General features: G+C 45.2%; 1 protein-coding gene across 2 annotated transcripts in view; it reads right to left on the bottom strand.

Moving 5' to 3' along the window:
* The window catches only part of dera (deoxyribose-phosphate aldolase (putative)), a 45,872-nt gene that overhangs the window by 13,479 nt on the left and 7,596 nt on the right, over window positions 1-24,797 (bottom strand). The window contains exons 2-6 of one of the 2 annotated variants that reach the window (XM_038811129.1): window positions 20,456-20,553; window positions 13,815-13,962; window positions 12,003-12,098; window positions 10,956-11,090; window positions 8,417-8,545 (exon numbers count right to left, since the gene is read on the bottom strand). In XM_038811129.1, the coding sequence (XP_038667057.1) occupies window positions 8,417-8,545; window positions 10,956-11,090; window positions 12,003-12,098; window positions 13,815-13,962; window positions 20,456-20,553 (606 nt within the window). The remainder of the gene's footprint in view (window positions 1-8,416; window positions 8,546-10,955; window positions 11,091-12,002; window positions 12,099-13,814; window positions 13,963-20,455; window positions 20,554-24,797) is intronic. The other variant, XM_038811130.1, reaches the window with a different exon arrangement.

Below are 24,797 nucleotides of genomic sequence, written 5' to 3' on the forward strand. Positions count from 1 at the left end.
TTGCTCGAGAGCAAGAGAACTGAATCTGGCTCTCAAGTTTCTCTTGAGAGAGCCGGTGCTGAATATGGCACTCGTGTAAGAAAGAAATGAGGACCTTGCTTTTATAGTGCCCCTCTTCAGGCCCTCAGGAAATCCCAAAGCACTTTATAGGCAATAATTTGTTGATGTGCAGTGACTGAAGTCAAATGCAGCAGCCAACTTGCAGTCCGCAAGACCATAAAATACAAATAAGATAAACTACCGGATAGTCTGTTTTTGTGCTACTGGCTTTTTGTGCTACTGGCTAAAGGATAAATGCTGGCTGAGAAATTGGCGAAACCTCCCTGATCCTTTTCAAGTGGTGTCACACAATCTTGGAAGTGCATCTGAATCAGAGGTTAAGATTTTTTGTTTGAGAGGGGTCAATCCCAAGAGGGAAGGTTACCCAAGGTCACCTTTGCTTTTATGTTATATTAGTGCTACTGGGTTTCTGAAGCACAGGTTTGGCATTCTACTCAGACTGACTGACTAGCCTACCGTGAAAAAATGGCAAGCGTTGGCAGCTGGCCATCACAGGACTCCACCATTTTTATTCAGGTTGCAGTCGGCACAAGACATATACCTCGGCAAAGTGTCTGCAGCTGGCCATCTCAGAATGTGCAGTGAAGGAACCTTGCGGTCAGAACATCTTCCCGCGTTTTTTGCTTACAAAGTTAAATATAATAGATGAGGATACAAGGCGGGTGGTGTAGTGACAGTTACCTCAGATGAGTGAGAAAATAAGTGCGCTAATTGGCCAAATGTTGGATTACACAAAATGCGTACAATCCATATCTATACATTCCTGATGGTAACATCGAGTTCGAACTTTCAAATTAGAAAAACACGAGTAACAGCACCACCTACAGCAAAATTTAAAAATTGCTGAGCTGAAGTATGATTACTTGACACATTTAAACACTGGCTGAGATGCATGGTGCCCCCAAACTGAAAGCTAATATAAAAATCTTTTAGTTCACATTTGAATATGGTATTGTTATTGCAATTTCTACAGGTACCGAATAGTTAGTAAAATATTTCAAGGCACTCCACACTGAATTATCAAGCAAGCTATCCAGGGCACCATGGTAGCACAGTGATTAGCACTGTTGCTTCACACCCAGGGTCCCAGGTTCGATTCCCAGCTTGGGTCACTGTCTGTGCGGAGTCGGCACGATCTCCCCGTGTCTGCGTGGCTTCCCTTTGGGTGCTCCTGTTTCCTCCCACAAGTCCCGAAAGACATGGGGCGGTATTCTCCGCTCCCGATAAAAATCGGGATGGCCGTCGTGAAATAGGCCGAGGTTCACGATGGCCTCGGGGCCCGCTCCCCGCACCTAATTCACCCCCACCCGGGGGGGCTAGGAGCGGGCCTCTCTCTTTCCCGGCCGCGACCTCGTCGCTCCGGAAATGACGCGCAAAACGGCGCATTTGTGAGGTCATCCGCGCATGCGCGGTTCCAATCCGCGCATGCGCAGGTGACTTCATCGCGCAGACGGCGCGAACGGTGGCCGTCTTTCTCCTCAGCCGCCCGGCAAGACGTGGCGGCTTGATCTTGCCGGGCGGCGGAGGGGAAAGAATGCGTCCGTTTTGGACGCTGGCCCGACGATCGGTGGGCACCGATCACGGGCCTGTCCCCTCACAAGCACAGTCGTCGTGCTCCCATGCCAATCGGGCACCTAGATGCCCGAAACGGCATCTGGTGCCCGTTTCACGAATGCAGCGACCAGGTGTGGTTGCTGCCGTGGTGAAACGGGCGTGAAGGGCCGGCTGCTCGGCCCATCGGGCTCGGAGAATCGCCGTTTGCCGTGAAAAACGTCGAGCGGCGATTTTTCCGAGCTGGGGGGGGGGGGGTTGGAGAAGAGAATCGTTGGGGGTGCCAGGGGGGCGTGAAAAATGTCGGGAGGCCCTCCCACGATTCTCCCACGCCACGTGGGGAGTGGAGACTTCCGCCCATGCTTGTTGGGTAAATTGGACATCCTGAATTCTCCCTCGGTGTACCCAAACAGGCACCGGAATGTGGCGACTAGGGGCTTTTCACAGTAACTTCATTGCAGTGTTAATGTAAGCCTACTTGTGACACTTATAAAGATTATTATTACCGTGGAGGACTGTCGGGTGCAGTAGGTTACAGATTATCAGCAAGGCCAAGGAGGGTTGTGAAAATTTTGAAAACTGGGGCTTTGCTCAATTTGGCGGAGCAAATTCAGGTAAGCGAGCGCGGGATTGACGGGTAAAAGGCACTTTGTGCGAGTTGGGATATTGGCAACAAGAGTTAAATTCAAGAAGGGTGTAAGATGGGAGGCGGATCAGGAAGGCACTGGAATAATCAAATCTCGAGGTAACAAAGGCATGGATGAGGACAGGGAAAGGAACAAGGGTAGAGTAAGGCCCAGTAATGGAGGTGGAGGTTGGCAATCTTATTGATTGCGTGGATGTGGTGAGAAGCTCATCTCTTGGTCAAGGGCAATGCCAAGGTTGCAAGGAATCTGTTTCAGTTTCCAGGAAAAAGAGGTGTGGAGTCGGCGGCTAAGGAACACGGCTTGTGGCGGAGACGCTGCAGCCCTCCCAGTATTTAGCTGGGGCGCTTTTCTGCTCATCCAGTGCTGGACGTTAGACAAGTTGTCTGATGATACTTATATAGTGGAAGGGTCAAACTATGGTGGTATGGTTGAGCTGGAATTTGTCAGGTGTACACATTGAACCTGGCATTGAGTTTCCAGGTGGTGTTGCTGTAGGACAGCATGTTGATGAAAAAAATATGACACGGCCAAGGGTAGATCCTTGGAGGACATTTGAAGTTAATTGCAGAAGTGGGAAGAGAAACCATTGATTCTCTGGATACAACTCACCATACTATGAGCAATAAAGGTCCCTGCGGAACACCACTAGTCACATCCTTCCATTCAGTAAAGCACTCTTCCACTGCTACCCTCGGTCTTCTATGACCGATCTAGTTCTGGATCATTCTTGCCATTACACCTCTGATCCCATGTGACTTCACCTTTTGTACGAGTCTGCCATGAGGGACCTTGTCAAAAGCTTTAATGAAGTCCATGAAGACAACATCTACTGCCCTTCCTTCAATCATCTTTGTCACTTCCTCGAAAAAATCGATTAAGTTAGTGAGACACGACCTTCCCTTCACAAAACCATGATGCCTATCACTAATAAGCCCATTTATTTCCAAATGTGAGTAAATCCTCTTCCTAAGAATCCTCTCCAACAATTTCCATGCCACTGTTGTAAGGCTCATCGGCCTATAATTCCTGGATTATCCCGGCTATCCTTCTTAAACATAGGAACAACATTGGTTATTCTCCAGTCCACTGATACCTTACCTGTAGCCATTGAGGGTACAAAGATTTCCCTTGAGGCCCCAGCAATTTCCTCCCTTGCCTCCCTCATTAATCTGTATATATATTTATAATTTATTTGTGTAATGGTTTATCCAGCAATTGTCCAGAAGGGCCAGCTTCCCTTGGACAATTGCACCAAGATGGGAACCATCCGACAAAGCGAGTTAAACCACTAACTTCGGATGGTCCTGCCAGTTTTACCTCGATAGTTAGTCTGACAGAGTTAGAAGGAAAAAAAGCACTTCTAACTTCAGCGCATCTATTTAAACACCCAGACCAAGTGCCGCACGGTACACCTCCACACACCTGACCCAGACCCCACCCGTCCCAATCGAGCACCCCACCCACCAATCAGACCCCAACCCGATTGGGCTCAACCCCACACCAGCCCAACCACTCCCTTGACCTGACCCGACCAGACACCACCCTGCCCATGTCCCAATCCTTACCCCCACGTCCCATTCAGTTACCTTAGAAACGTACCTTCTCCCTTTCGATGGGTCCTTTAAATTCACCTGTTGTTGGGTTACGGGTATAGGGTGGATATGTGGGTTTGAGTAGGGTGATCATTGCTCGGCACAACATCGAGGGCCGAAGGGCCTGTTCTGTGCTGTACTGTTCTATGTTCTATGTCACTGCTGGAGTTACTGACCCGCTTCGTTTCTTCAGTCTCATTCAGCCTGGGTCCGGAAAGTTGGGCGAGACAGACGCTTTGGAATTCAAGCATGTGTAAGTCACTATGGAGTGGCAATCCACACTCACTGCCACCCCGAGGAAGTTATGGGTTACTCTGTCCAATTTTGGGTGCTGTACTTTAGCATGAAACCATGGAGAGGATACAGAAGAGACTTACTAATTCCAGAAAAGGGGATATGAGAGCAGCTCATAGAAGTGTTTGAAATTTTGAGGGGTTTGGACAAACTAAATAAAAGCTATTTCCACTTGTTGGTGAGTCAGTAACGAGAGGGCAAGAATTTATGAAAATGAAGAACAAAGCGGGAGTTTAGGAGAGATTATTATGCTGAAGGCTGTTATCACATGGGATTCCAGCAAGAAATAAAGGCACATACCAAGGAGCTTTGCTGACAGATATAGGGAAAGCAAATGAGGTAGAAATTAATTAGGAAAGGTAACTAGAGGTTTGATTGGAAATACTGAATTTGAGAAGATTTTATAAAGGTTGAGATGGGGGGTTTGCAGAGAATAAGACTGAAGCAGCTGAGGATCTGCTGTCAATAGTAAGACAGAGGGAGAGGGGATTCAGCATCCGACAGGGTATGAGGATTCTAAATCACTCCTGCCCTCCATAACATCACAGACTTTTGTTCTTGTTCACACTCCTTGCTCCCCCACTCCTTTTCCGTCTTGATAAATCTCCAAATTCTTCCAGCTTGCATGAAAGGCCATTGACCTAAAACGTTAACTGTTTCACTCTCCACAGATACCCACTTGAGTTTCCAGCAATCCACAATATTTCTTTGTTTAAATACAATGTGAGTAGATTAGCAAGGACAAGGTGGAAGGATCAGTCAGTCAGTCTTAAATGTGGGATAGAATATAATTAGCGGAATTTTGGACAAATTGACATTTTCTCTGATTATTCGCGCACCCTCCCCATAGTGTTTGAACAGTCACGTCGGACGATGCCAAGACAAGGGTTTCAACAATGGATGGAACGATGGATTAAGTACTCTCCATGAAGGATGGGATATGCAGTATCAAACACATTTCAGGTTCAAACAAAAAGACAACAGTATCAGCTGTTTTTAGGTTTGGGATTATGTCATTACTTTCCTCCAAAAAGTGAAGTGGATAAATACTTTAAAGAAAAGAAAATGTTATGCAGAAGGGAATTGAGACTAAGTCATTGACACAGTCATGATGGGTAGAATAATTCGAGTGAGCTGTAATTGAAGCGTGCACAGAGATTTTCAATTTCTCTGCATTCTTTCATTAAGTCTAGTCATTCCTTGAACCCCTTGAATGAGCAGGTTTGATAATTGTTCTCAACGCCTTATCTGGAGTCGGGTAGGTGCAGCATTGGGTGACTGTCCCTCAAGTTTAGTACCGGCCATCTACTTTGGGCATTTATTTATAGAACATACTGTGCAGAAGGAGGCCATTCAGCCCATTGAGTCTGCACCAACTCACTTAAGCCCTCACTTCCACCCTATCCCCGTAACCCAATAACCCAGGGGTGGGCAAACTACGGCCCGCGGGCCGCATGCGGCCCGCCAAAGGTATTTCTGCGGCCCACCAAGTCATTAAAAAAAAAAAAAAAAAATTAAAATTTTTTTTTTTTTTTTTTTTAATTTTTTTTAAAAGGTTAATGGGTGGGGGGGCTGTTGGGTTACTTACTGGTATAGGGTGGATACGTTGACTTGAGTAGGGTGATCATTGCTCGGCACAACGTCGAGGGCCGAAGGGCCTGTTCTGTGCTGTACTGTTCTATGTTCTATATGAGGCGCCCAGAGTCATAACCGGGTGAAGTAATTATTTTACTTAATATACTATGCGGCCCTTTGTGAATTGTGAATTTCTGAATGTGGCCCTTGCACGGAAAAGTTTGCCCACCCCTGCAATAACCCCTCCTAACCTTTTTGGACACTCAGGGCAATTTAGTACGGCCAATCCACTTAATCTGCAGGTCTTTGGACAGCGGGAGGAAACCGGAGTACCCGGAGGAAACCCACGCAGACACGTGAAGAACGTGCAGTCTCCGCACAGACAGTAACCCAGCGGGGAATCGAACCTGGGATTCTGGCACTGTGAAGGCACAGTGCTATCCACTGTGTGACCGAGCTACCCTAATTATTATTTAATTGTTATTTAACCCTAATTATTATTTAACATTCTTTCATGGGATGCGAGCTTCGTAAAGAGTCAACCACATTACTGTGGGTCTGGAGTTGCATGTAGGCCAGAACGGGTAAGGACAGCAGATTTCCTTCCCGAAATGACGGAAGGCCATTGTGAACATTAGTGAACCAGGTGGGTTTTATGACAATTAGACTTTTAATTTCAGATTTAAAAAAATATTTTAATTCAAAATCCATATATCTGTCATGGTGGTATTCGAATTCAGGTCGCCAGAGCATTACCACCGCACCCCACTGAGTTTCTCACAAGGAAAGTCAGAAAGCTCACGGTATGAGGAGGCTGTATAATTCTGTATTGTTGAGATTTAGTAGTGGTGTTAAAAATTATGAATGGTTTTGATAAGAGTAAATAAGGAGAAACTGTTCCTACTGTGCAGAGGACCGGCAGGCAGAAGACAGATTTAACGAGAAAAAAAGAGGGGAATGCATTTCTGACAGCCCGAGAGGGTGGTCGAAGTAGATTCAGTGATAACTTTCAGAAAGGAATTGGATATACAGTTGAAAAGGAAATAAAACTGCAGGGTTATGGGGAATGGGCTGGGGAAAATCGGTTGCCCTTTCAACGAGCCAATACAGACACAATGGGCTGAATGGATACGTATCAAAACATATTAGAGCTTCATCGCACTGCTTGGCCAGGCTATCATTAGACAACACAGTTCATGGAAATTTCTGTGCGTTCTCCATCACCCTTTCTTTTCATTTTAAAATCACACCTTCCTCTGTGCAAAATGTCAGAGATGCAAGAAATCCTCCTGAGCCCCTGGCAATGCCATGTTAGCAAGTTACAAAGAGATACGAGACCAGCCTGATAATTTTCTCTTCACTCCTTGTGGGAAAGCTCCGTTTCACTAAAAAGTTCAGCAAAGACGCGGAGCTTGTTCTCCTCACACCATCGCAGTCATGATCATATGATTTGATCAAGTATAACAGCGCACCAACAAATCAATATACTGCATCTTTTTATGAAGGGTGGCAGTGGTCTTGGGAACAACTTTTCTCAAACAATGAAATCGTAAGGAAATGAAGAGAGAACTGAAATACAGTACTAATATGCACAGTCAGAAAGTTCTCAATGTGCTACACAAATGGTTATGTCCGGTGCAACCAATTAATGAACAGCAGCATCATACAAACACAATAATCTGATTCTGGCACTGTTAGTTGAAGAGATGTGACTAGACAGTGGCCCAGATCCTCCAATCAGGGTCATAAACCATATTTCTGACCACGATCAGACAAAAGAAATGCACATTCATCTCCCTCAGATTTTTCTGAGCAATCTGCTGATGGAAGATCTTACAGAACTGACTCAGTGTAGCAAGTCTCGGAGAGAGAAGCAGAGAGAATCTGTGCAGAAGCCATGCTCACTTTTTTACAGCACGAGCTGCTTTAGTCCAAAAGTAAGTAAAAGAATTTAAATGTCCCAAAGCTTCTTTGAAAAGCTACAGAGGAGACAAATGTGCGAAGAGGTAGGGTGGGTAAGCTGGGTGAAGTAAATGAATACGGAGCAGATGAGTAGGGCAGGTCAGGGGTAGTCGGGTCAGGGCATGAGGGGTTGTTAGGTCGCATGGTGAGGCTAGACAGGCTAGGTCAGGAAAGGAATGGTGGGGTAGTCAGTCGCATAGCTACTCGGGTGTTAGACCAGGCTTTTTCTGTCTAACATTGTCTGGGTAACTATCTAGGTAAATAAGTCGGAACCATCCGAAGTCTCTGATTCAAACTCGGAGTTGGACACTTTTTTGAAGGGTTCTGGGGAGTTGGGGAATTACCCATTGAAACTGCAAATGTCCCAGGCAATTCCCACAGAGTCCATACATTGAGCCGTCCGAGGAGTCCCAAAGTGCATCTTCCAGGGGTACATCGTGTCTCCAACCATTTGGAGACTCAAAGATCTGGGACAGTGTTTTACTCATTTCTGATTAGACCCACAGGATCTTTCATGCTCTACAACCATCAGAAAAGCCAGACTGTGCCCTATTGAATTATCACCCAAAAGTTGACATCTCCGCTAATGTAACCTTCCCTCTGTACTGTACTGCCAACCTTGAATAGTGTGCTTGAATTCAACAACTTCACACTCAAAATGCAAGAGTACTACCAATACTACTAACTGAACTTTATATAAACTTTTGGAAGGCTGCAAACAGAATTTGAAGTTACCTGCCATCATAGCTACGAGACTAGCCTTATAGACGTTTGTCAACGATCCCAATTCTCCTGTTCCTAGTATGGTCTTCATGTGGGCTTCTCCACAGGCATCATGACATTGTTGAATTTCCTTGTACAGCTCTAGAAACACCATATATATATATTGAGAGCTCTAAACAATAAATTACTATTTACCATATGACTATACTGCTCCCGTGTTTTCCAGTGTGCTTTTCCCAATACATCATCTTAAATACCTACTCTTTGTCGGATGCTCTCAAATTTCCCCAATGCGCTATCCCCGATATGCTACTCCCATGGGCGAAATTCTCCGATGTCCGTCGCAATGCCCGGAACCGGCGGCCAAAAACGGCGCTGATGACTCCGGCGTCAGGCCCCTCAAAATATTGCGTATTCTCCGGGCCCAAATGGGCCAGCAGCAGCGTTACGCAATTCACGTGGGTTTCACCCGCTGCAGAAGTGGCGCGTCGGTTGACGTCGGGCGACTTCATCAACGCCGCCCGGCGAGACATCACATAAAGAGCCCCCCCCCCAACCCACTGGCACTCGCAGTTTGTCAGTTCTCTCTCTCTTTACCGCCCTCCCCAACCCACCGGCACCCGCAGTTTGTCAGTTCTCTCTCTTTGTCAGTTCTCTCTCTCTTCCCACCCTCCCCCCCCCCCCCCAACCCACCAGCACTCGCAGTTTGTCAGTTCTCTCTCTCTTCCCACCCCCCCAACCCACCAGCCCTCGCAGTTTGTCAGTTCTCTCTCTCTTTGTCAGTTCTCTCTCTCTTCCCACCCTCCCCCCCCAACCCACCAGCACTCGCAGTTTGTCAGTTCTCTCTCTGTCAGTTCTCTCTCTCTTCCCACCCCCCCAACCCTCGCAGTTTGTCAGTTCTCTCTGTCTTCCCACCCCCCCAACCCACCAGCACTCGCATTTTGTCAGTTCTCTCTCTCTTCCCCTCCCCCCCAACCCACTGGCACTCGCAGTTTGTCAGTTCTCTCTCTCTTTGTCAGTTCTCTCTCTCTTCTTCTTCTTCTTCTTCTTCCCCCCCCCCCCCCCCCCCCCCTCCCCCCCCCCGCCCCCTCCCCAACCCACCGGCACTCGCAGTTTGTCAGTTCTCTCTCTCTCTCCGGCCTGTCACCCACCTTCACGCTGAACGGCGTCAACCATCAGCACTGGTTGACGCCATTAAATACCTACTTTGATTAACGCCAACGTGACCCGTGGCCACATCAGCGGGACTTCGGCCCATTCGGGCCGGAGAATAACGGCAGCACATCGGTTGCATCCCGCCGGCCCCAGCCATTCTCCAAGGCGGGCGGCGGGATTGGCGGCACGCTGACTTCTGGCGGGTGGGAGAATTCTGGACATGGCGGGAGCGGGATTCTCGGTGGCCCCGGGCGATTCTCCGACCCTGCATGGGGTCAGAGAATTTCGCCCCCCATGTGTTCCTATGGTGAAGGTGTAACCACAACCTCAGTTTTTATAGTAGTTTAATATAGCTGAATGGCTTGTTCGAGTGCTTCAGATGAAATTTAAGATAAATTGGTGCGGGGCTGAAGTCACGTATAGACCAGACAAACTAACGACCACAAGTTTCTTTCCCCAGAATGAACAAGTTGGATTTTTAATGACAGCATCATTGTTACTTTTGCTGTTTGCAGCTTTTTCTTCCATGGACTAAATTTGAATTCTCAAACTGCCGTGGTGCAATTCAAATTCATCAGGATTATTAGTCTAGACCTCTGGATTAATAACCCAGGAACAATACTGCTCCACTATGGTAACCAATGACGTGTACATCCAAATTGACAGGCAAATATTAAGCAGGAAACCCTCTGCAGCAGAAATAACAATTCGCTCAGTAATGACATGAAAATCGCTTATTGTCACAAGTAAGCTTCAAATGAAGTTACTGTGAAAAACCCCTAGTCGCCACATTCCGGCGCCTGTTCGGGGAGGCTGGTACGGGAATTAAGACCTCCCACAGGGCGCTTACATTCACTGATCCTGCTGGCCACGCACCCCTGCCCACGGGTTCCCAGCAGCGTGGAGTGGCTTCAATGGGAAATTCAATTGATGAGAGAACAGAATACAGTCGTGCCACCAAGAAACATGCGGTTGAGGGACCGAAGAATCCCACCCATTATTTGCAAACATAAACTATGTGAAACAATTCACCCTCAATTTCTTTCCTTTCCTGTTTCCAGACAAGCACGTTCTGTTTGCTCTGATCACTGCCCCAAATTAAATAAGAAATGAAGGAAGTACAAGTGTAGTAACCACAATTTCCTAATGCACGTTCCCAACGCTCTGTGTCAAGGGCAGAGGTTCAAATATAACTTTCTGCTTAACAAAACAGCTCGCCTTAACATCAACAACCACTTTATCGGACAGAAGGAGGAGAACCAGCTTTATTTCCAGTGTCAGGTTCAAAAGAGAATACAAGCAGGTAATCCACAGCAGTACAAATTGCAATTTATTTTTGAACAAAACAAACACCATCTAAATAGTTCTAATTTGCAGACAATTGACCAGCTCTTACCTTCCCACTGGCCTTTCAGCACCAAGGTTCTGTTAATTACAATATCAATTTCTCTAGCACCTTCTTCAACAGCAAGTTTTATCTCCTGCAAACGTATCGCCAGTGGTGTCTGTCCAGCAGGAAAGCCAGTAGCCACTGATAGATTAAAAAAAAATCATAGTTGAAGCCGAATTGAGATGAAGGAATAAGTTACATTTCTGCAGTACAACGCATGTACAGGGAGACATTTCACAGCATCATGCAATAACAAAAGGCAAAGGGATTCCATGAAAATCAACTAATGGGGGGGGGGGGAGGAGGAGGAGAAGAAGAAATTCAAGGGCCTATAGAAACCAGTACGGAACCAAAGTCACAATCGAAGAAGTGTTCCCGCAAATATTTGGGAACTAGACACAGAATGCCAGAAAGCAGGAGCACAGCTGAGTGGCTGTGGAGCAGAGGGCAGGAAAAGCCCCTTGTTGAAGGAGCTGAGGATACATGGAGCATATATGGCAGCAGGAGATTGCTATGATACAGGGGGAGCCAAGCCACCCTTGACTTAATATGACACTAACATCCTGGGAGGATGAAGCTGCAGGAAGAGGACAAGAGAGGACCGATGTGTATGTGGAACTAGCTGCAGAGGAGGACATTGAGCTCTGTATGGTTGGATGAGTTAAAACCTGAAGAGTTGATGCAAAGAGGCCAGATAGCAGAGCACTGAATGAACTCAGCCAAGTTAAGGAAGGGCTAGATTGGGGTTTCAGTGGAACAGAAGAGAGATATGAGCAGAGACGAACAGCTGCAGAGGAGGAAGAAGTGTGTTTCGGCAACGTGGATGTGGGAGAGGAAGCTGAGCAGAACACCACAATTCAAAATTAACAGAATCGACATACCTAAATATTCAATTTGTCATAATTTAACAGTGACAGTTAAAATAACACCAATCAAAACATCTAGATCAGAGTTTTCATAAAAATCATTGCCTAAATATTTACTGAATGTATTTTTTTTAAGTTTAGCATATTTAACTATATTTTCAAAAAAGGTTTCAAGTTACTTTCACACCTGAGGCAACGGGGATATTGCATGCTATATTCCTCAATGTTTGTACTGCATCAGACACCCGAGATGGATAAACACACACTGCGCCAGTAGTAATACCTACAAAACAGCACAGATCAACTATTCACTCTTTAATACTTTGAACAGTATGTGTAAGCACGTGTAAACTATATATACCATGAAAATAAACCCAATAGTATCCTCTTACACCACAGCTACCAAGTCATTATGAATGATACACATTATTTTAATCAAAAACACTTTGCAACAGGTACACATGGAATCAAACTCACTGCAGCCTGTATGCCATGAATCTTGACACGCCAACCTCAATGTCCAAGCATCTCAGCTCCATTTCTACGTGAATTTCTGTGAGTACTGCTTGAATTTCACAGAACCAGAAGTTTGCAACAGCTGTTCTTAGCTTTGCTGCCTCACTAATTGGATAAATGGGCAGCACGATAATTGATTATGGGCAGCATGGTAGCACCGTGGTTAGCACAGTTGCTCCACATCTCCAGGGTCCCAGGTTCGATTCCCAGCTTGGGTCACTGACTGTGCAGAGTCTGCATATTCTCCCCGTGTGTGCGTGGGTTTCCTTTGGGTGCTCCGGTTTTCTCCCACAGTCCAAAGCTGTGCAGGTTAGGTGGATTGGCCATGATCAATTGCCCTTACTGTCCAAAAGGATGGGGTGGGGTTACTGGGATAGGGTGGAGGTGTGGGCTAGGATAGGGTGCTCTTTGCAAGGGCTGGTGCAGACTTGATGGGCTGAACGGCCTCCTTCTGCACTGCATGTTCCATATTCTAAATCCTAAAACCAAAACACCACGATCTCTTAGTGTCACCCACTCAAGAATAGCAGGAACATGGATTTAAAATTAATATGTGATCCATGTAAAGCTTGAGCTACAGTGCAATAGGAGCTGCAGTTTTTCACAGTTCCCACATCTTTCCCTAATGGAACAACAGTTTAGGGAACTGGGTAAAATACTCATTAAAATACATGATATTCTGAAAGTTGGGTGGATTACTCATGGAGACCGGGGATTGTTTGCACAGCTCTCCCCAAGGTGTGGCAGAGTCTGATATAGGGTAGTTTGCATGCTGCAAAAAAAAAATGAAAATCGCTTATTGTCACGAGTAGGCTTCAATGAAGTTACTGTGAAAAGCCCCTAGTCGCCACATTCAGGCGCCTGTCCGGGGAGGCTGGTACGGGAATCGAACCGTGCTGCTGGCCTGCTTGGTCTGCTTTAAAAGCCAGCGATTGAGCTCAGTGAGCTAAACCAGCCCCTAAACCAGCCCCAAAAGGAACCGGTTTGACGACCTCAGTTGCTTATCATCACCCCAAACCTTGTTATACTTTGAATGTATTAAATGTAGTTTACTACAAAGGACTTGGTGACTGAAGGAAATGCCAGTGATTAATTGCCAGGCAGAGCAAGAATGTTGCCCTTAGCGACATCACGATCTTTCAAATGAAAGGTCAGGTGACTATTTGGCATAAATAGGTGTCAAATGGCTCTTACAATAAGAAGGAAAGGAATGCAGTGAATACGAGGCTCAGAGAATGGAAAGGGTAGAGTCAATGCTCAGCTTATCAGAACAGGCAATCACATGCTCTACCTGGCCCAAATCATTACTAACATGGGCTCCTGGGATAAGTTAAAAAAGATTTGGTAAATTTCATGAAAATCTTCAGGAAATTCTTCTTTCTCCCAAAGACGAGAAAATTTGAAGAGACCACAAAGGCTTCTAAACTACTTTATAATAAACAGTGCCAGAAGAAGGCGTTCAACTTTATTTAAATGCCGCTACCTTTATTGTCCATGTTCAGGCTCTTCAGCAGGTCTTCTCTGATTGGGTGCTTGGCCTTGTAGCAGAGTCTCTGGACATTTGAAGGTGTATCATCACCAGATAGTGTGGTGAGGTCGATACAGGTGACAGCCTTCAGCAGCCATGCAGCCTGTTAAATAATGCAAGGTAAACGGGGAGGGGATAAGGATAGAGAAGAGATTATGAAGAATCAGATTGGCATGAATTGTCAGAAGAAAAGGGCACTGCGATATTCATTTTCTGGCATAATACAGAGATCCTACATTCACAATTGCCAGCTTTGACGACAGGGATACACCACAGTTCTGACAGTTGCATTCCCTCTGAATTCTGGTGCAAAAGGTGTGCCCTGCCCCATCTCTCAGACAAAGATAAGTAGAGTATCACCAAAATATCCATGTGGTTAGAGTGACATTAATAGAATATTTGTGCTTTTCTGTCTCACTCCCGCCTTCATGCTATTAGATGTGAACAGAGCATTTAAAAACATAGAAGCAACAGTTAGAACAGATTTTCTAACAGACTTGGTGAGCATTCCAACCCGCTAAAGAGGGTGCAGCTAGTGAAAGTATTCTGGAAACTGCTCACTGCATGGAACTTTGGCCTTTTGACTCGTCTGGTTCTCTGACATCAATTTTGATCTAACTGACTGCAGCACTGAACAAAGTGACATTGAAAGAAACTGGAATTGCCCCACAGTAACACAGACTTAACATAAATCAGAAATAAGCCACACAAACTATTTGCACAGGCTTGCTGACAGAAGGGCTTATCATTACAAAGCTCAGTTGAGGGAGGGGTTTGAACATAGGAAACTCAATCAGCTGATACTTCAAACTAAAAGGATATTTGACAAAGAAGCAAATTGCCATGTAGACAGAGAAAGTACAGCACAGGTGGCCATTTCACCCATTATGCCTATTCCAGTGCTACCTCTTCAATCAAGGCTACCTGTTCTAACCCAATTCTCCTGTAATTTGTGTAAAATTTGACAAGTTTAAATAGGAGAATCTGGATTTTGAAAAGGACCATACTATTTATTGTTCAGGCATATGGATTCTGCACAAGTTTGATGTTAACTCAAGATTCACCTGCAATATCGGAGTGGCCAATATTTGGGCGGGACAGTGGCAAGCACTGCTGCCTCTCAGAGCCAGGAACCCGGGTTCGATTCCGGCTTTGGGTGACTGTCTATGTGGACTTTGCACGTTCTCCCCGTGTCTGCATGGGTTTCCTCTGATTGGATTGGTTTATTGTCACATGTACTGAAGCACAGTGAAAAGTATTTTTATGCGAGCAGCTCAACAGATGATTAAGTATATGAAAATAAAATAAAATAAAAAGGAAATGCATAATAGGGCAACACAAGGTACACAATGTAACTACATAACACCGGCATCAGGTGAAGCATACAGGGATGTAGTGTTAATGAGGACAGTCCATAAGAGGGTCGTTTAGGAGTCTGGTTACAGCGGGGAAGAAGCTGTTTTTGAGTCTGTTCGTGCGTGTTCTCAGACTTTTTTCCCTCCTGCCCGATGGAAGAAGTTGGAAGAGTGAGCAAGCCAGGTAGGAGGGGTCATTGATTATGCTGCCCACTTTCCCCAGGCAGCGGGAGCTGTATATGGAGTCAATTGATGGGAGGCAGGTTCGTGTGAACCTCTGGGTGCTCCGGCCTCCTCCCATAGTCCAAAGATTTGCAGGTTAAGTAGATTGGCAATGCTAAATTGCCCCTTAGTGTCCAAAGATATGCAGGTTAATTCGGAATAGGGGGTAGAGTGTTCTTTCAGAGGATCAGTGCAGACTCGATTGGCCAAATAGCCTCCTTCTGCACTGTAGGGATTCTATGATCTGAAGGTACATCCATCGACAAAATAACTATTGCAACTTATTTCTGTTACTGGGATTGCTTCACCTCGTTTTAGATGATTGGGGGCTTTCAAGATCATTAGCAATTTGTTAACAGATATAGTCAAAATTCACCGCTCAGAGGAAATACATTCAATAGCTCTTTTTCTTTCTAATAGAGAGAAGTGAACATTTCCTCACCAATCAGTATCATTGATGGTGGATATTTAGAAATAATCTACAAGCAATCCTTCGCCTCAAACTCGCAACGGGATTTGTTGGAAATACAGTGGTACGTGCAATTATTGTGCATCATCTTTATGATGTGTTGTTGGGTAACGTCAGAAAAAACAGGATTTGCTGATTGTCAAAACTTTCTGCACAGAAAAGAGAGCACTGTGCGAAAATGATTGTCATAATTTATAGAGACAGCACACAAGACAAACAGTGTATAACTCCAGAAAAAGCTCTTTGGTTTACAGCTCAGGATAAACCATGGCCTCTTTGTCTGATGGTAAGCCAATCATCTATACTTGAAGGCAGAACCTGCATTTCTGTGGCATCCCATCACATTCCCAAGACAAGATCACATTTGGGATTTTATTTTTTATCTGTCCAAGATACAGGTTTTGGGATAAAATTATATTTAGGGGTTACCTGCTTTAAAAAGACACAAAATACATTTGGACAGGTTTGAAAAAGGCCACAGGCTGCATGGCAGGATTGACTCAGCACATCTTAAATAGGACCCCCTTCTGCATTCGTGTCTGCTCAAAAGGAAAGCATATTCTCAAGTCATTGCAGCCCGGGCAAGAGCTCTCAGCAAGTCCAAATAATGCTGAGCAACAACCAGCAAACAGAATGCTCAATTGTAAAGTAAAAAAACCATAGAGCACAGAGCTGAGTGAGCCATGCTCAAACTAGCCAGTGCTCAGGCCACATGCTCTTATCACCAAAGCACTAAACAGATGGCTCAGTGAAGAAATGCAAGACTTACCCCCAGCTAAATTATAAACAAAGACTGAGAAAACTTGGGCTGTGCAACCTTGAAAGGGGCCAAGTTGTGGAGATGCAAATGATAGTGAATGATATTGAAGAGGAAGATTTGCAAAAATTGCTTTAAACAACACCAGAACAGTTGGCCAAGGGGATGCAAGTTCAGTCAGCTAGCTCAGTCGGTAGAGCATAGGACTCTTAACCCCAGGGTCATGGGTTCTAGCAACACATTGGGCGCTTCCATGTTCTTATCTGAGAATGCTGAGCTGAACGAACTGTTTACGGGCAGCACGGTAGCTCAAGTGGATAGCACTATGGCTTCACAGCGCCCGGGTCCCAGGTTTGATTCCCCGCTGGGTCACTCTCTGTGCGGCGTTTGCATGTTCTCCCCGTGTCTGCGTGGGTTTCCTCCGGGTGCTCGGGTTTCCTCCCACAGTCCAAAGACGTGCAGGTTAGGTGGATTGGCCATGATAAATTGCCCTTTGTGACCAAAAAAGGTTAGGAAGGTTATTGGGTTACTGGGATAGGGTGGAAGTGAGGGCTTAAGTGGGTCGGTGCAGACTCAATGGGCCGAATGGCCTCCTTCTGCACTGTATGTTCTATGTTCTTTATGACTGTCAGCAAACGGTGAACTTGAGAAAAAAACAAAATTAACAGAAAAGTAACTAAACTAGCAAGCACCTAGAGGAATAATGAAATGTGATTTGCCCAGTTAGAAGGTTAGCAGGAGTCTAGAGACATTGGCCATCTAAGAAACATTTACCAGAGATCAGTGGGGCTATACAAATCGAAACTTCTAAAGGCAAGGAATTTGAGCAAGTAGGCAGCAGAACCCACAGAGGGAATATCAAAGAGATTGAACAGTATAATTGCAAACACCGTCATTGGGAAGGAGACTAGTTCTTCATTCAACAGCCAGGCAGGCATGTCCAATTATGATCTGAGCCACTGAGGCGCGTTCCAGCTAACATGCAGGTTAGGTGGATTGGCCAAGATCAATGCACGGGTTTACAGGGATAGGGCGGGAGAATGGGCCTAGGTAGAGTGCCGTTTCGGAGGGGCAGACTCAATGGGCTGAGTTGCCTCCTTCTGCTCAGTAGGGATTCTATGGATTCTTCTATGAACATTTAGAGCCACAGCAGATTGCAGATATTCTCCTTTAAAAGATGAAGTTTCATGAATTTGCTGACTTTGTCACGTTAGCAGTATAGTGTGGTAACGCTTAGCTGGATTTAACCTATGCATCAATAATCTAAACTTGGGTATGGAATCTGTAATTTCGAGCTTTGCAGATGACACAGAATTTGGAAATGTAGAAAGAATGGTGAAACAGACAAATGTCAGGTAAAATGTAATCAGAAATATGAACTGAATACCTCAGAGGTACTGGAGTGGTTCGGGCTTGGAACAGGGTTCACCTCCTGGGTAAAACTCCTATACAATGCTCCCATGGCGAGCGTACGGACCAACAACACCAACTCCCGATACTTCCAGCTGCACAGGGGCACCATACAAGGATGCCCACTGTCACCACTGCTGTTCGTTCTAGCGATTGGACCATTAGCAATTGCTCTCAGAGCAGCAAAAAGCTGGAGGGGGATCCAAAGGGGCAGCAGAGAGCACATAGTCTCACTCTATGCAGATGACCTGCTACGCCACATTTCGGACCCACACAGCGCTCCTGAAAGAGTTTGGCGCCTTCTCGGGCTACAAACTCAACATGAGCAAACGCGAGATCTTCCCGGTACATCCACAAGGGCTAACGGGACTGCCGTTTGAACAAGCCCGACACAAATTCCGCTACTTGGGGATCCAAACAGCCCATGACTGGAAAGAGATCCACAAATGGAGCCTCACCAGTCTGACAGAGAAAGTAAAAAAGGACCTGCAAAGATGGAACACTCTCCAACTACGGCAGCAATTTGGTTGACCACAATGTCGGACAAAGCTCCCATCTGCAACAACCATTGGTTCGCACCTGCGCTGACTGACACCACCTTTAAAAAGTGGGGACAGGACAGAGGGACACTGACAGTTAGGGACCTATACACGGACGGCAGGGTCCCAACAATGGACAAACTGACAGAGAAATTCCAGCTAGCCAGGGGGTACGAGATAAGGTACCTGTAACTCAAAAACTTCCTAAGAAAGGAGACAAGGATGTATCCACAACCGCCACGACAGACATTACTGAAAGAACTACTGGACGCAAGCATACTACACAAAGGAAACTGTAGTGACATGTATGACCGACTGATAGAAAGGGCCGATATCGTATTGGACGCAACAATAAAGAAATGGGAGGAGGACCTGGAGATTGAAATAGTGTGGGGAATCTGGAGTGAATAGAGTCAACTCCACCTCCACGTGCGCAAAGCTCAGCCTGACACAACTAAAAGTGGTACATAGAGCCCACTTAACAAATATCCGTATGAGTAGATTCTTCCAGGAGGTGGAGGATAGATGTGGACGGTACCAAGGGGGCCTGGCCAACCATGCCCACATGTTCTGGTCTTGCCCCAGATTTGCGGGGTACTGAACAGCCTTCTTCGAGGCAATGTCCAAAGTGGTGGGGATGAGGATGGAGCCAAGCCCGAAAGTGGCGGTCTTCGGGGTATCAGACCAGTCAGATCTACTCCTGGGGAAGAGGGCGGACGCCCTTGCCTCTGCCTCCCTGATCTCTCGCCGTAGAATCCTATTCGGCTGGAGGTCAGTAGCACCACCCAAAGCTGCAGACTGGCCGTCCGACCTCTCAGAATCTCTCCAAATGGAGAAAATCAAATTCGCCATCCGAGGGTCAGACGACGGCTTCCACAGAATGTGGGAGCCATTCACCCAATTGTTCCGGGACCTGTTTGTGGCCAACGAACAAGCAGAAGAATAGCCAGCTAGTCAAGAATCAGGGGAAAGTAGCCGGGCGGGGGGGAGGGAGGGATCGATCAGGGGAGGGGAAGAGGTGGGGGGAGAGGCAAGGGAATGACAGCCGGAAGGAGGGCACAGGAAACAATAACAAACTTGACATCTGCAGGAGCAGAGAACAAGGAAAATCCGGGCGAAAGACGGGATGACCAGCTGAAGCGGAGGTGATCGCGAGACGACAACGGCAGCGAAATCCGTCCGGGAGAATCAAGCGACAACACCAACACCAGATCCATTCCTGTATTGCCCTCTGTAATTGTTTCCCCGGCACCCAAATGTATATGTACTCCCCCCTTCCCCACAAACAGATGCCTACTTATGTGCTAAAAACAATACGGGGGGGGGGGGGGGGGGGGGGGGGGGGGGGCTGTCTTATGCATTCTTTGCAGCAGTAACCAATAATCAGTTGGTGTTGTCTCCAAAATAACAGTTCTAAATGGTGAATCAACGAACTGAAGGCAGCTGACCCCAATTGATATATATATATCTTTATATCATGTTCTCTCATCTTCCTTCCAAAAGAATCACTTCATATTTCTAACTAAATTTCATCTAACATTTGCCTGCTTCACCATACTTTCTACATTCCCAAGTTCTGTGCCATCTGCAAACTTTCAAATTACAGCCTCCATACCCAAGTTCAGGTTATAGATGTATATCAAAAACTGCAGTGGTCTGTGAACCAACAACGTGTGAGGGGGAAACACCACTGTAAACTTCCATTCAGTCTTAAACTGTCCACCAATACTCTCTGCTTTCTGTCTCTTAGCCAATTTAATATCCACAAAGCATTTTACCTCTTTAATCCTATGGGTTTTTTTTCAACACAAATCGGTGAGAAAAGTGTCAAATTAAATACTTACTTGCCACTCTTTGCTCAAATTCCTCCTCGTCTGTATTTGTTCAGCACGTCTCAAAACAGCAGGTTGGTTCACCTGGACTTTGGATATCCAGCCCAAATCTGAATGGAGAATCAAATCATGAAAACAGGTTTACCCTCTCCTCCTCATACAAAACGGCACAATCAACACATTTAAAAGTGGCACACTGAAATAAATTACATCCAACTATTCAAAACTAAAATAATTCTCAACGCTGAAATAATTTACCTTGGCTTTCCCGATTTAAGGTGCACAAATATGCCATTTGCACTTCACAATGCATGGGTACACCAACATGCTGGGAGTGTTCTAGGTGGATGAGCTAAGGCGAGTCAAAAGAGACCCCCATCTGTATCAGGTAATTTTTGAAGTGAATGTTTTACTGCCAGTTACCAAAGAACTGATTGGATCTGAAATTTTAAATCTAGCTTGGGATCTGAAAGAGATTTGAAGCACCTTGACCCTTTAGGGTCAATGTTGCAGTTTGCACTCTGATGAAAAGCTGGGCTCAAGGCATACCAGGTTGGTGCAAATGCCCAGTCACCGGGCATCCAGATTACCAGTACAGCAAGCTCAAAACCCCAAGCAATTTTGGCAATTGTAAAAAAAAAATGCATTTTTCTAAGATCTTTGCCTTCCCAGAATTTCAACAATCCTCCTTTAATACAAAGCTTTCTCAAAGGTCTGTACAGCACTTCCTTCTGAAAGTTTGGCATAGTATTGCATGGAAGTACCAGTAGCTGCTTTCAATGTTGAATGCCTTGGTATTATTGAGAATTTTGTACCCATGAAATGTCACAAGATTCACTCTACACTTACCAAGCCCTAGAGCAACTACAGTTCTCAAATTAACTCAATTCACGAGCATTCCTTTAGCTCTACAACAATGCATCTTTCAGCTGCCTTGCATTTATGCTCCCAGAATCAAATTTAATAAAGTCACAGGTTCATTCGACATGATTGACACACAGATTGTAATGCAGCAGATTGACCTTGTGCAGCAGGATGTGCTTTACACAAGATCCTCGCCTCTGACTGACCCCCCCACCCCCCCAAGTTCATGGCACAAGTTACATGCTTGCACAATCTATTCATTATTAGCCTCCTTTCCGCTTAATATCCCCCAGAATGCCAGTTTGAAACAGGATCGCCAAGCTGGAGGCTGTTCTTTCATGCACTTCACAACAACATTAGAAAATAAATTGTCTCGACAGGAAGGCTTAGGTATTCAGCGGCCACGTTAAATCCATTATGCAGTTAGTTTATACCTGGTGCATTTTGTCCCCTACATTGACAAGACAATCTCTGATGAATATTGATCAACATTTCAAAATAATACCCCCCTCCTTTTCTGGACTTGAGCACAATGAAGTAGTGTAATGCTATTGATGTACACTAGAGGGAGATTCATTGTGTACTTAAAATCATAACTTGCACAAAGTACTGCAGCAATTTAGTGAGAGCTCATGAAAGACCTTTGGAGTGTAAATATTTTTACATCAGATAACTATGGATCCTAGAAGGACATCCTCCCTTTGCACTCCATGCGCAGTACATATTTACCACATTAATCCAAGTTTGGTTAGTTTTAGCTCAGCATTATTCCCCAATTATTGAATCTCCTCGCTTTCGCTCAGGTTTCCTCCCACAGTCCAGAGATGTACAGGTTAGGTGGATTGGCCATGTTAAATTGCCCCTTAGTGCCCAAAAGTATAGGTGGGGTTACAGGGATAGAGTGAAGGCACGGGCATAAGGTGCTCTTTCCAAGGGCCGGTGCAGACTGATGGACCGAATGGCCCCCTTCTACACTGTAGGGATTCTATGATTTTATGATTCTCAACCTCTGTGGCATCCTGCTATAGGGAGCCCTCATTTTGGTTTTTCAACATGAAAGAAACACATACCACATAATTTTATGTATTACTTTAGGAAGGAGGTCAGTTAGCTCAGTTGGCTGGACGGCTGGTTCATGCTGGGGAGGGACACCATGGATTCAATTCCCATATCAGCTGAGGTTATTGAAGATCCCGCCTTCTCAACCTTTTATCTCTCACCTGTGGTGTGGTGACCCTCAGGTTAAATCATCACCAGTCAGCGCTCTCTCTCTCAAAAGGGGCGAGCAGTCTATGGTCCTCTAGGACTGAGGTGACATTTACATTTTACTTCAGTAAATGCAGTGGACATAGACCAGAACACGCTTCAGTGAAAAATCAATACGTGCTCATTTTGAAATTGAAACAAATGGAGTGCGCTGAACCATATACTTTTTCAGCCTTCTAGATATACAGAATATTTTGAAGAGGTGTGATGTTTCTGTTTGGAATTTAAAGATTTTCCCTTGTTTTTACATTTATATTATTTTGTCCCTGACATGCTGGAAGCTGAAGACTCACACTGGGCTAATACGTTTGCATTGTCAACTTCAGGGAGCGTAAACAACCCAATAACCTCGTAAAGATTAGCTAAGAGTTATGGTTACAAGGTAGAAATAATATAACGCAAAACACCTTCTGCAAAACATAATTGCTCCAAAAATGGCCAAGTGCATAAGTGAAATATGGAAATATCTGCAATGCAAGTTCCAGCTTGTAACTATGGGTAAGTCTCAATTATTTTCAAAAGGCATCTCTTAATTAACATGATGTGGAGATGCCGGCGTTGGACTGGGGTGAGCACAGTAGAAGGAGCAGTGCTCCGAAAGCTAGTGATCTGAAACAAATGTTGGACTTTAACCTGGTGTTGTAAGACTTCTTACTTAATTAACATGGATAGGATAAACCATGCTGCCTGTTTCGTTGTCAATCAGGAATTTGTATCATAGAAACTTCATTTCTGAGTTGGCCCAGTCAAGTGTCCTTAAACAATCACATCTATATTCAACACCACACATAAACAAAATTAAAACATTTGATATAATTCAAAATCATCATCTGTACCACTTGATAGACATAGGCTGGATTTACACTACAAGTGAAGCATCAGTGTGGAGTACTTTCATTTTTCAATTATAGTGATTTATCTATTGCTACATGTTCAGCTTGAATCCAGAGTCAGGAACCAGCCTGGCATGTAAAAATAAGTGGAGAATCCAAAAACACTTTTACAGCAAGGCAGTACTACTGAAGTGCAGTCACTGTTTGAAATACAGAAAAGGTGGCAGCCAATTTGCACACAGCCAGCTCTCACAAACAGCAATGCTTTTCCAGTTACAGTGGAATCCACTATCTTTGACTTACATAAGAAATAGTAGGCCATTCAACCGTGCACCATCATTCAATAAGATCACGATCATGGCTCATCATCTATCTCAACTCACCTTCCAGCATTATTCTCCATATCCCTTAGTGGTCAGAATTCTATTGATCTCTATTCTGAATCCACTCAACAACCGATTGCAATATTCTGACGTGGAGAATTTCAAAGAATCATAAACATCTGGGTGAAGAAATCCTCACCTCTGTCCTAAATAGAAGACCCCTTATTTTGAGAATATGACCCATGCTCTGGATTCCAAACATTGACCTGAGGTCAAGCCCCTTAAAAATATTTTAGATTGCAATTTGGTCAACTCTCATTCCTCTAAGTTCGAGGGAATACAGGCCTCAACCTCTCCTCAAAATGTCAAGTCCCTCATTTCAGGAACAGTCCAGTGAACCTTCAGTGCACTCTGTGCAAGACAGTATATGCTTCTTTAGGTAAGGAGGCCAGAGGTAGATATAATACTCCCAGTGGGCAGCATGGTAGCACAATGATTAGCACTGTTGCTTCACAGCACCATGGTCCCAGGTTCGATTCCCGGCCCCCTGTCCGTGTGGAGTTTGCAATTCCCCCCGTGTCTGCGTGGGTCTCACCCCCACAACCAAAAAAGATGTGCAGGGTAGGTGGATTGGTCATGCTAAATTGCCCCTTAATTGGAAAAAAAATGGGTACTCAATTTTAAAAAAAAGAAAAGAAAAATAACCACCTCACATCCGTATGAAGGATTAGTTCACCGTAGGTGGCATCAAGCTCATCGAGTAGCGATTTGAGCAAGCGATGTTGCAGAGCTCTGGCGCGAATGGAGTCGATGATCTTAGCAACAACTGTCATTACACGAGGAAAGTCAATAATGTTGCTTGCCAGCAATTGCTGGTGGATAACACTGTGGGAATTGACAAAGGAGGGATTTCAGGATAATTTCTGCAATGTGCAAGAAAGCCTGCATTGACACCAGGCCTTGATGGTGCACCATCAGTTGTGACTGAAACCAGTTTCTTGATTAGAATGTTTTTCCTCAAGTCACATACCTTTTGAATTACATCCTCACCTCTTGTCCTCTCTTTTG

Source organism: Scyliorhinus canicula, chromosome 11 (genome assembly GCF_902713615.1).
Source record: "Scyliorhinus canicula chromosome 11, sScyCan1.1, whole genome shotgun sequence".
Classification (NCBI taxonomy): Eukaryota; Metazoa; Chordata; class Chondrichthyes; order Carcharhiniformes; family Scyliorhinidae; genus Scyliorhinus; species Scyliorhinus canicula.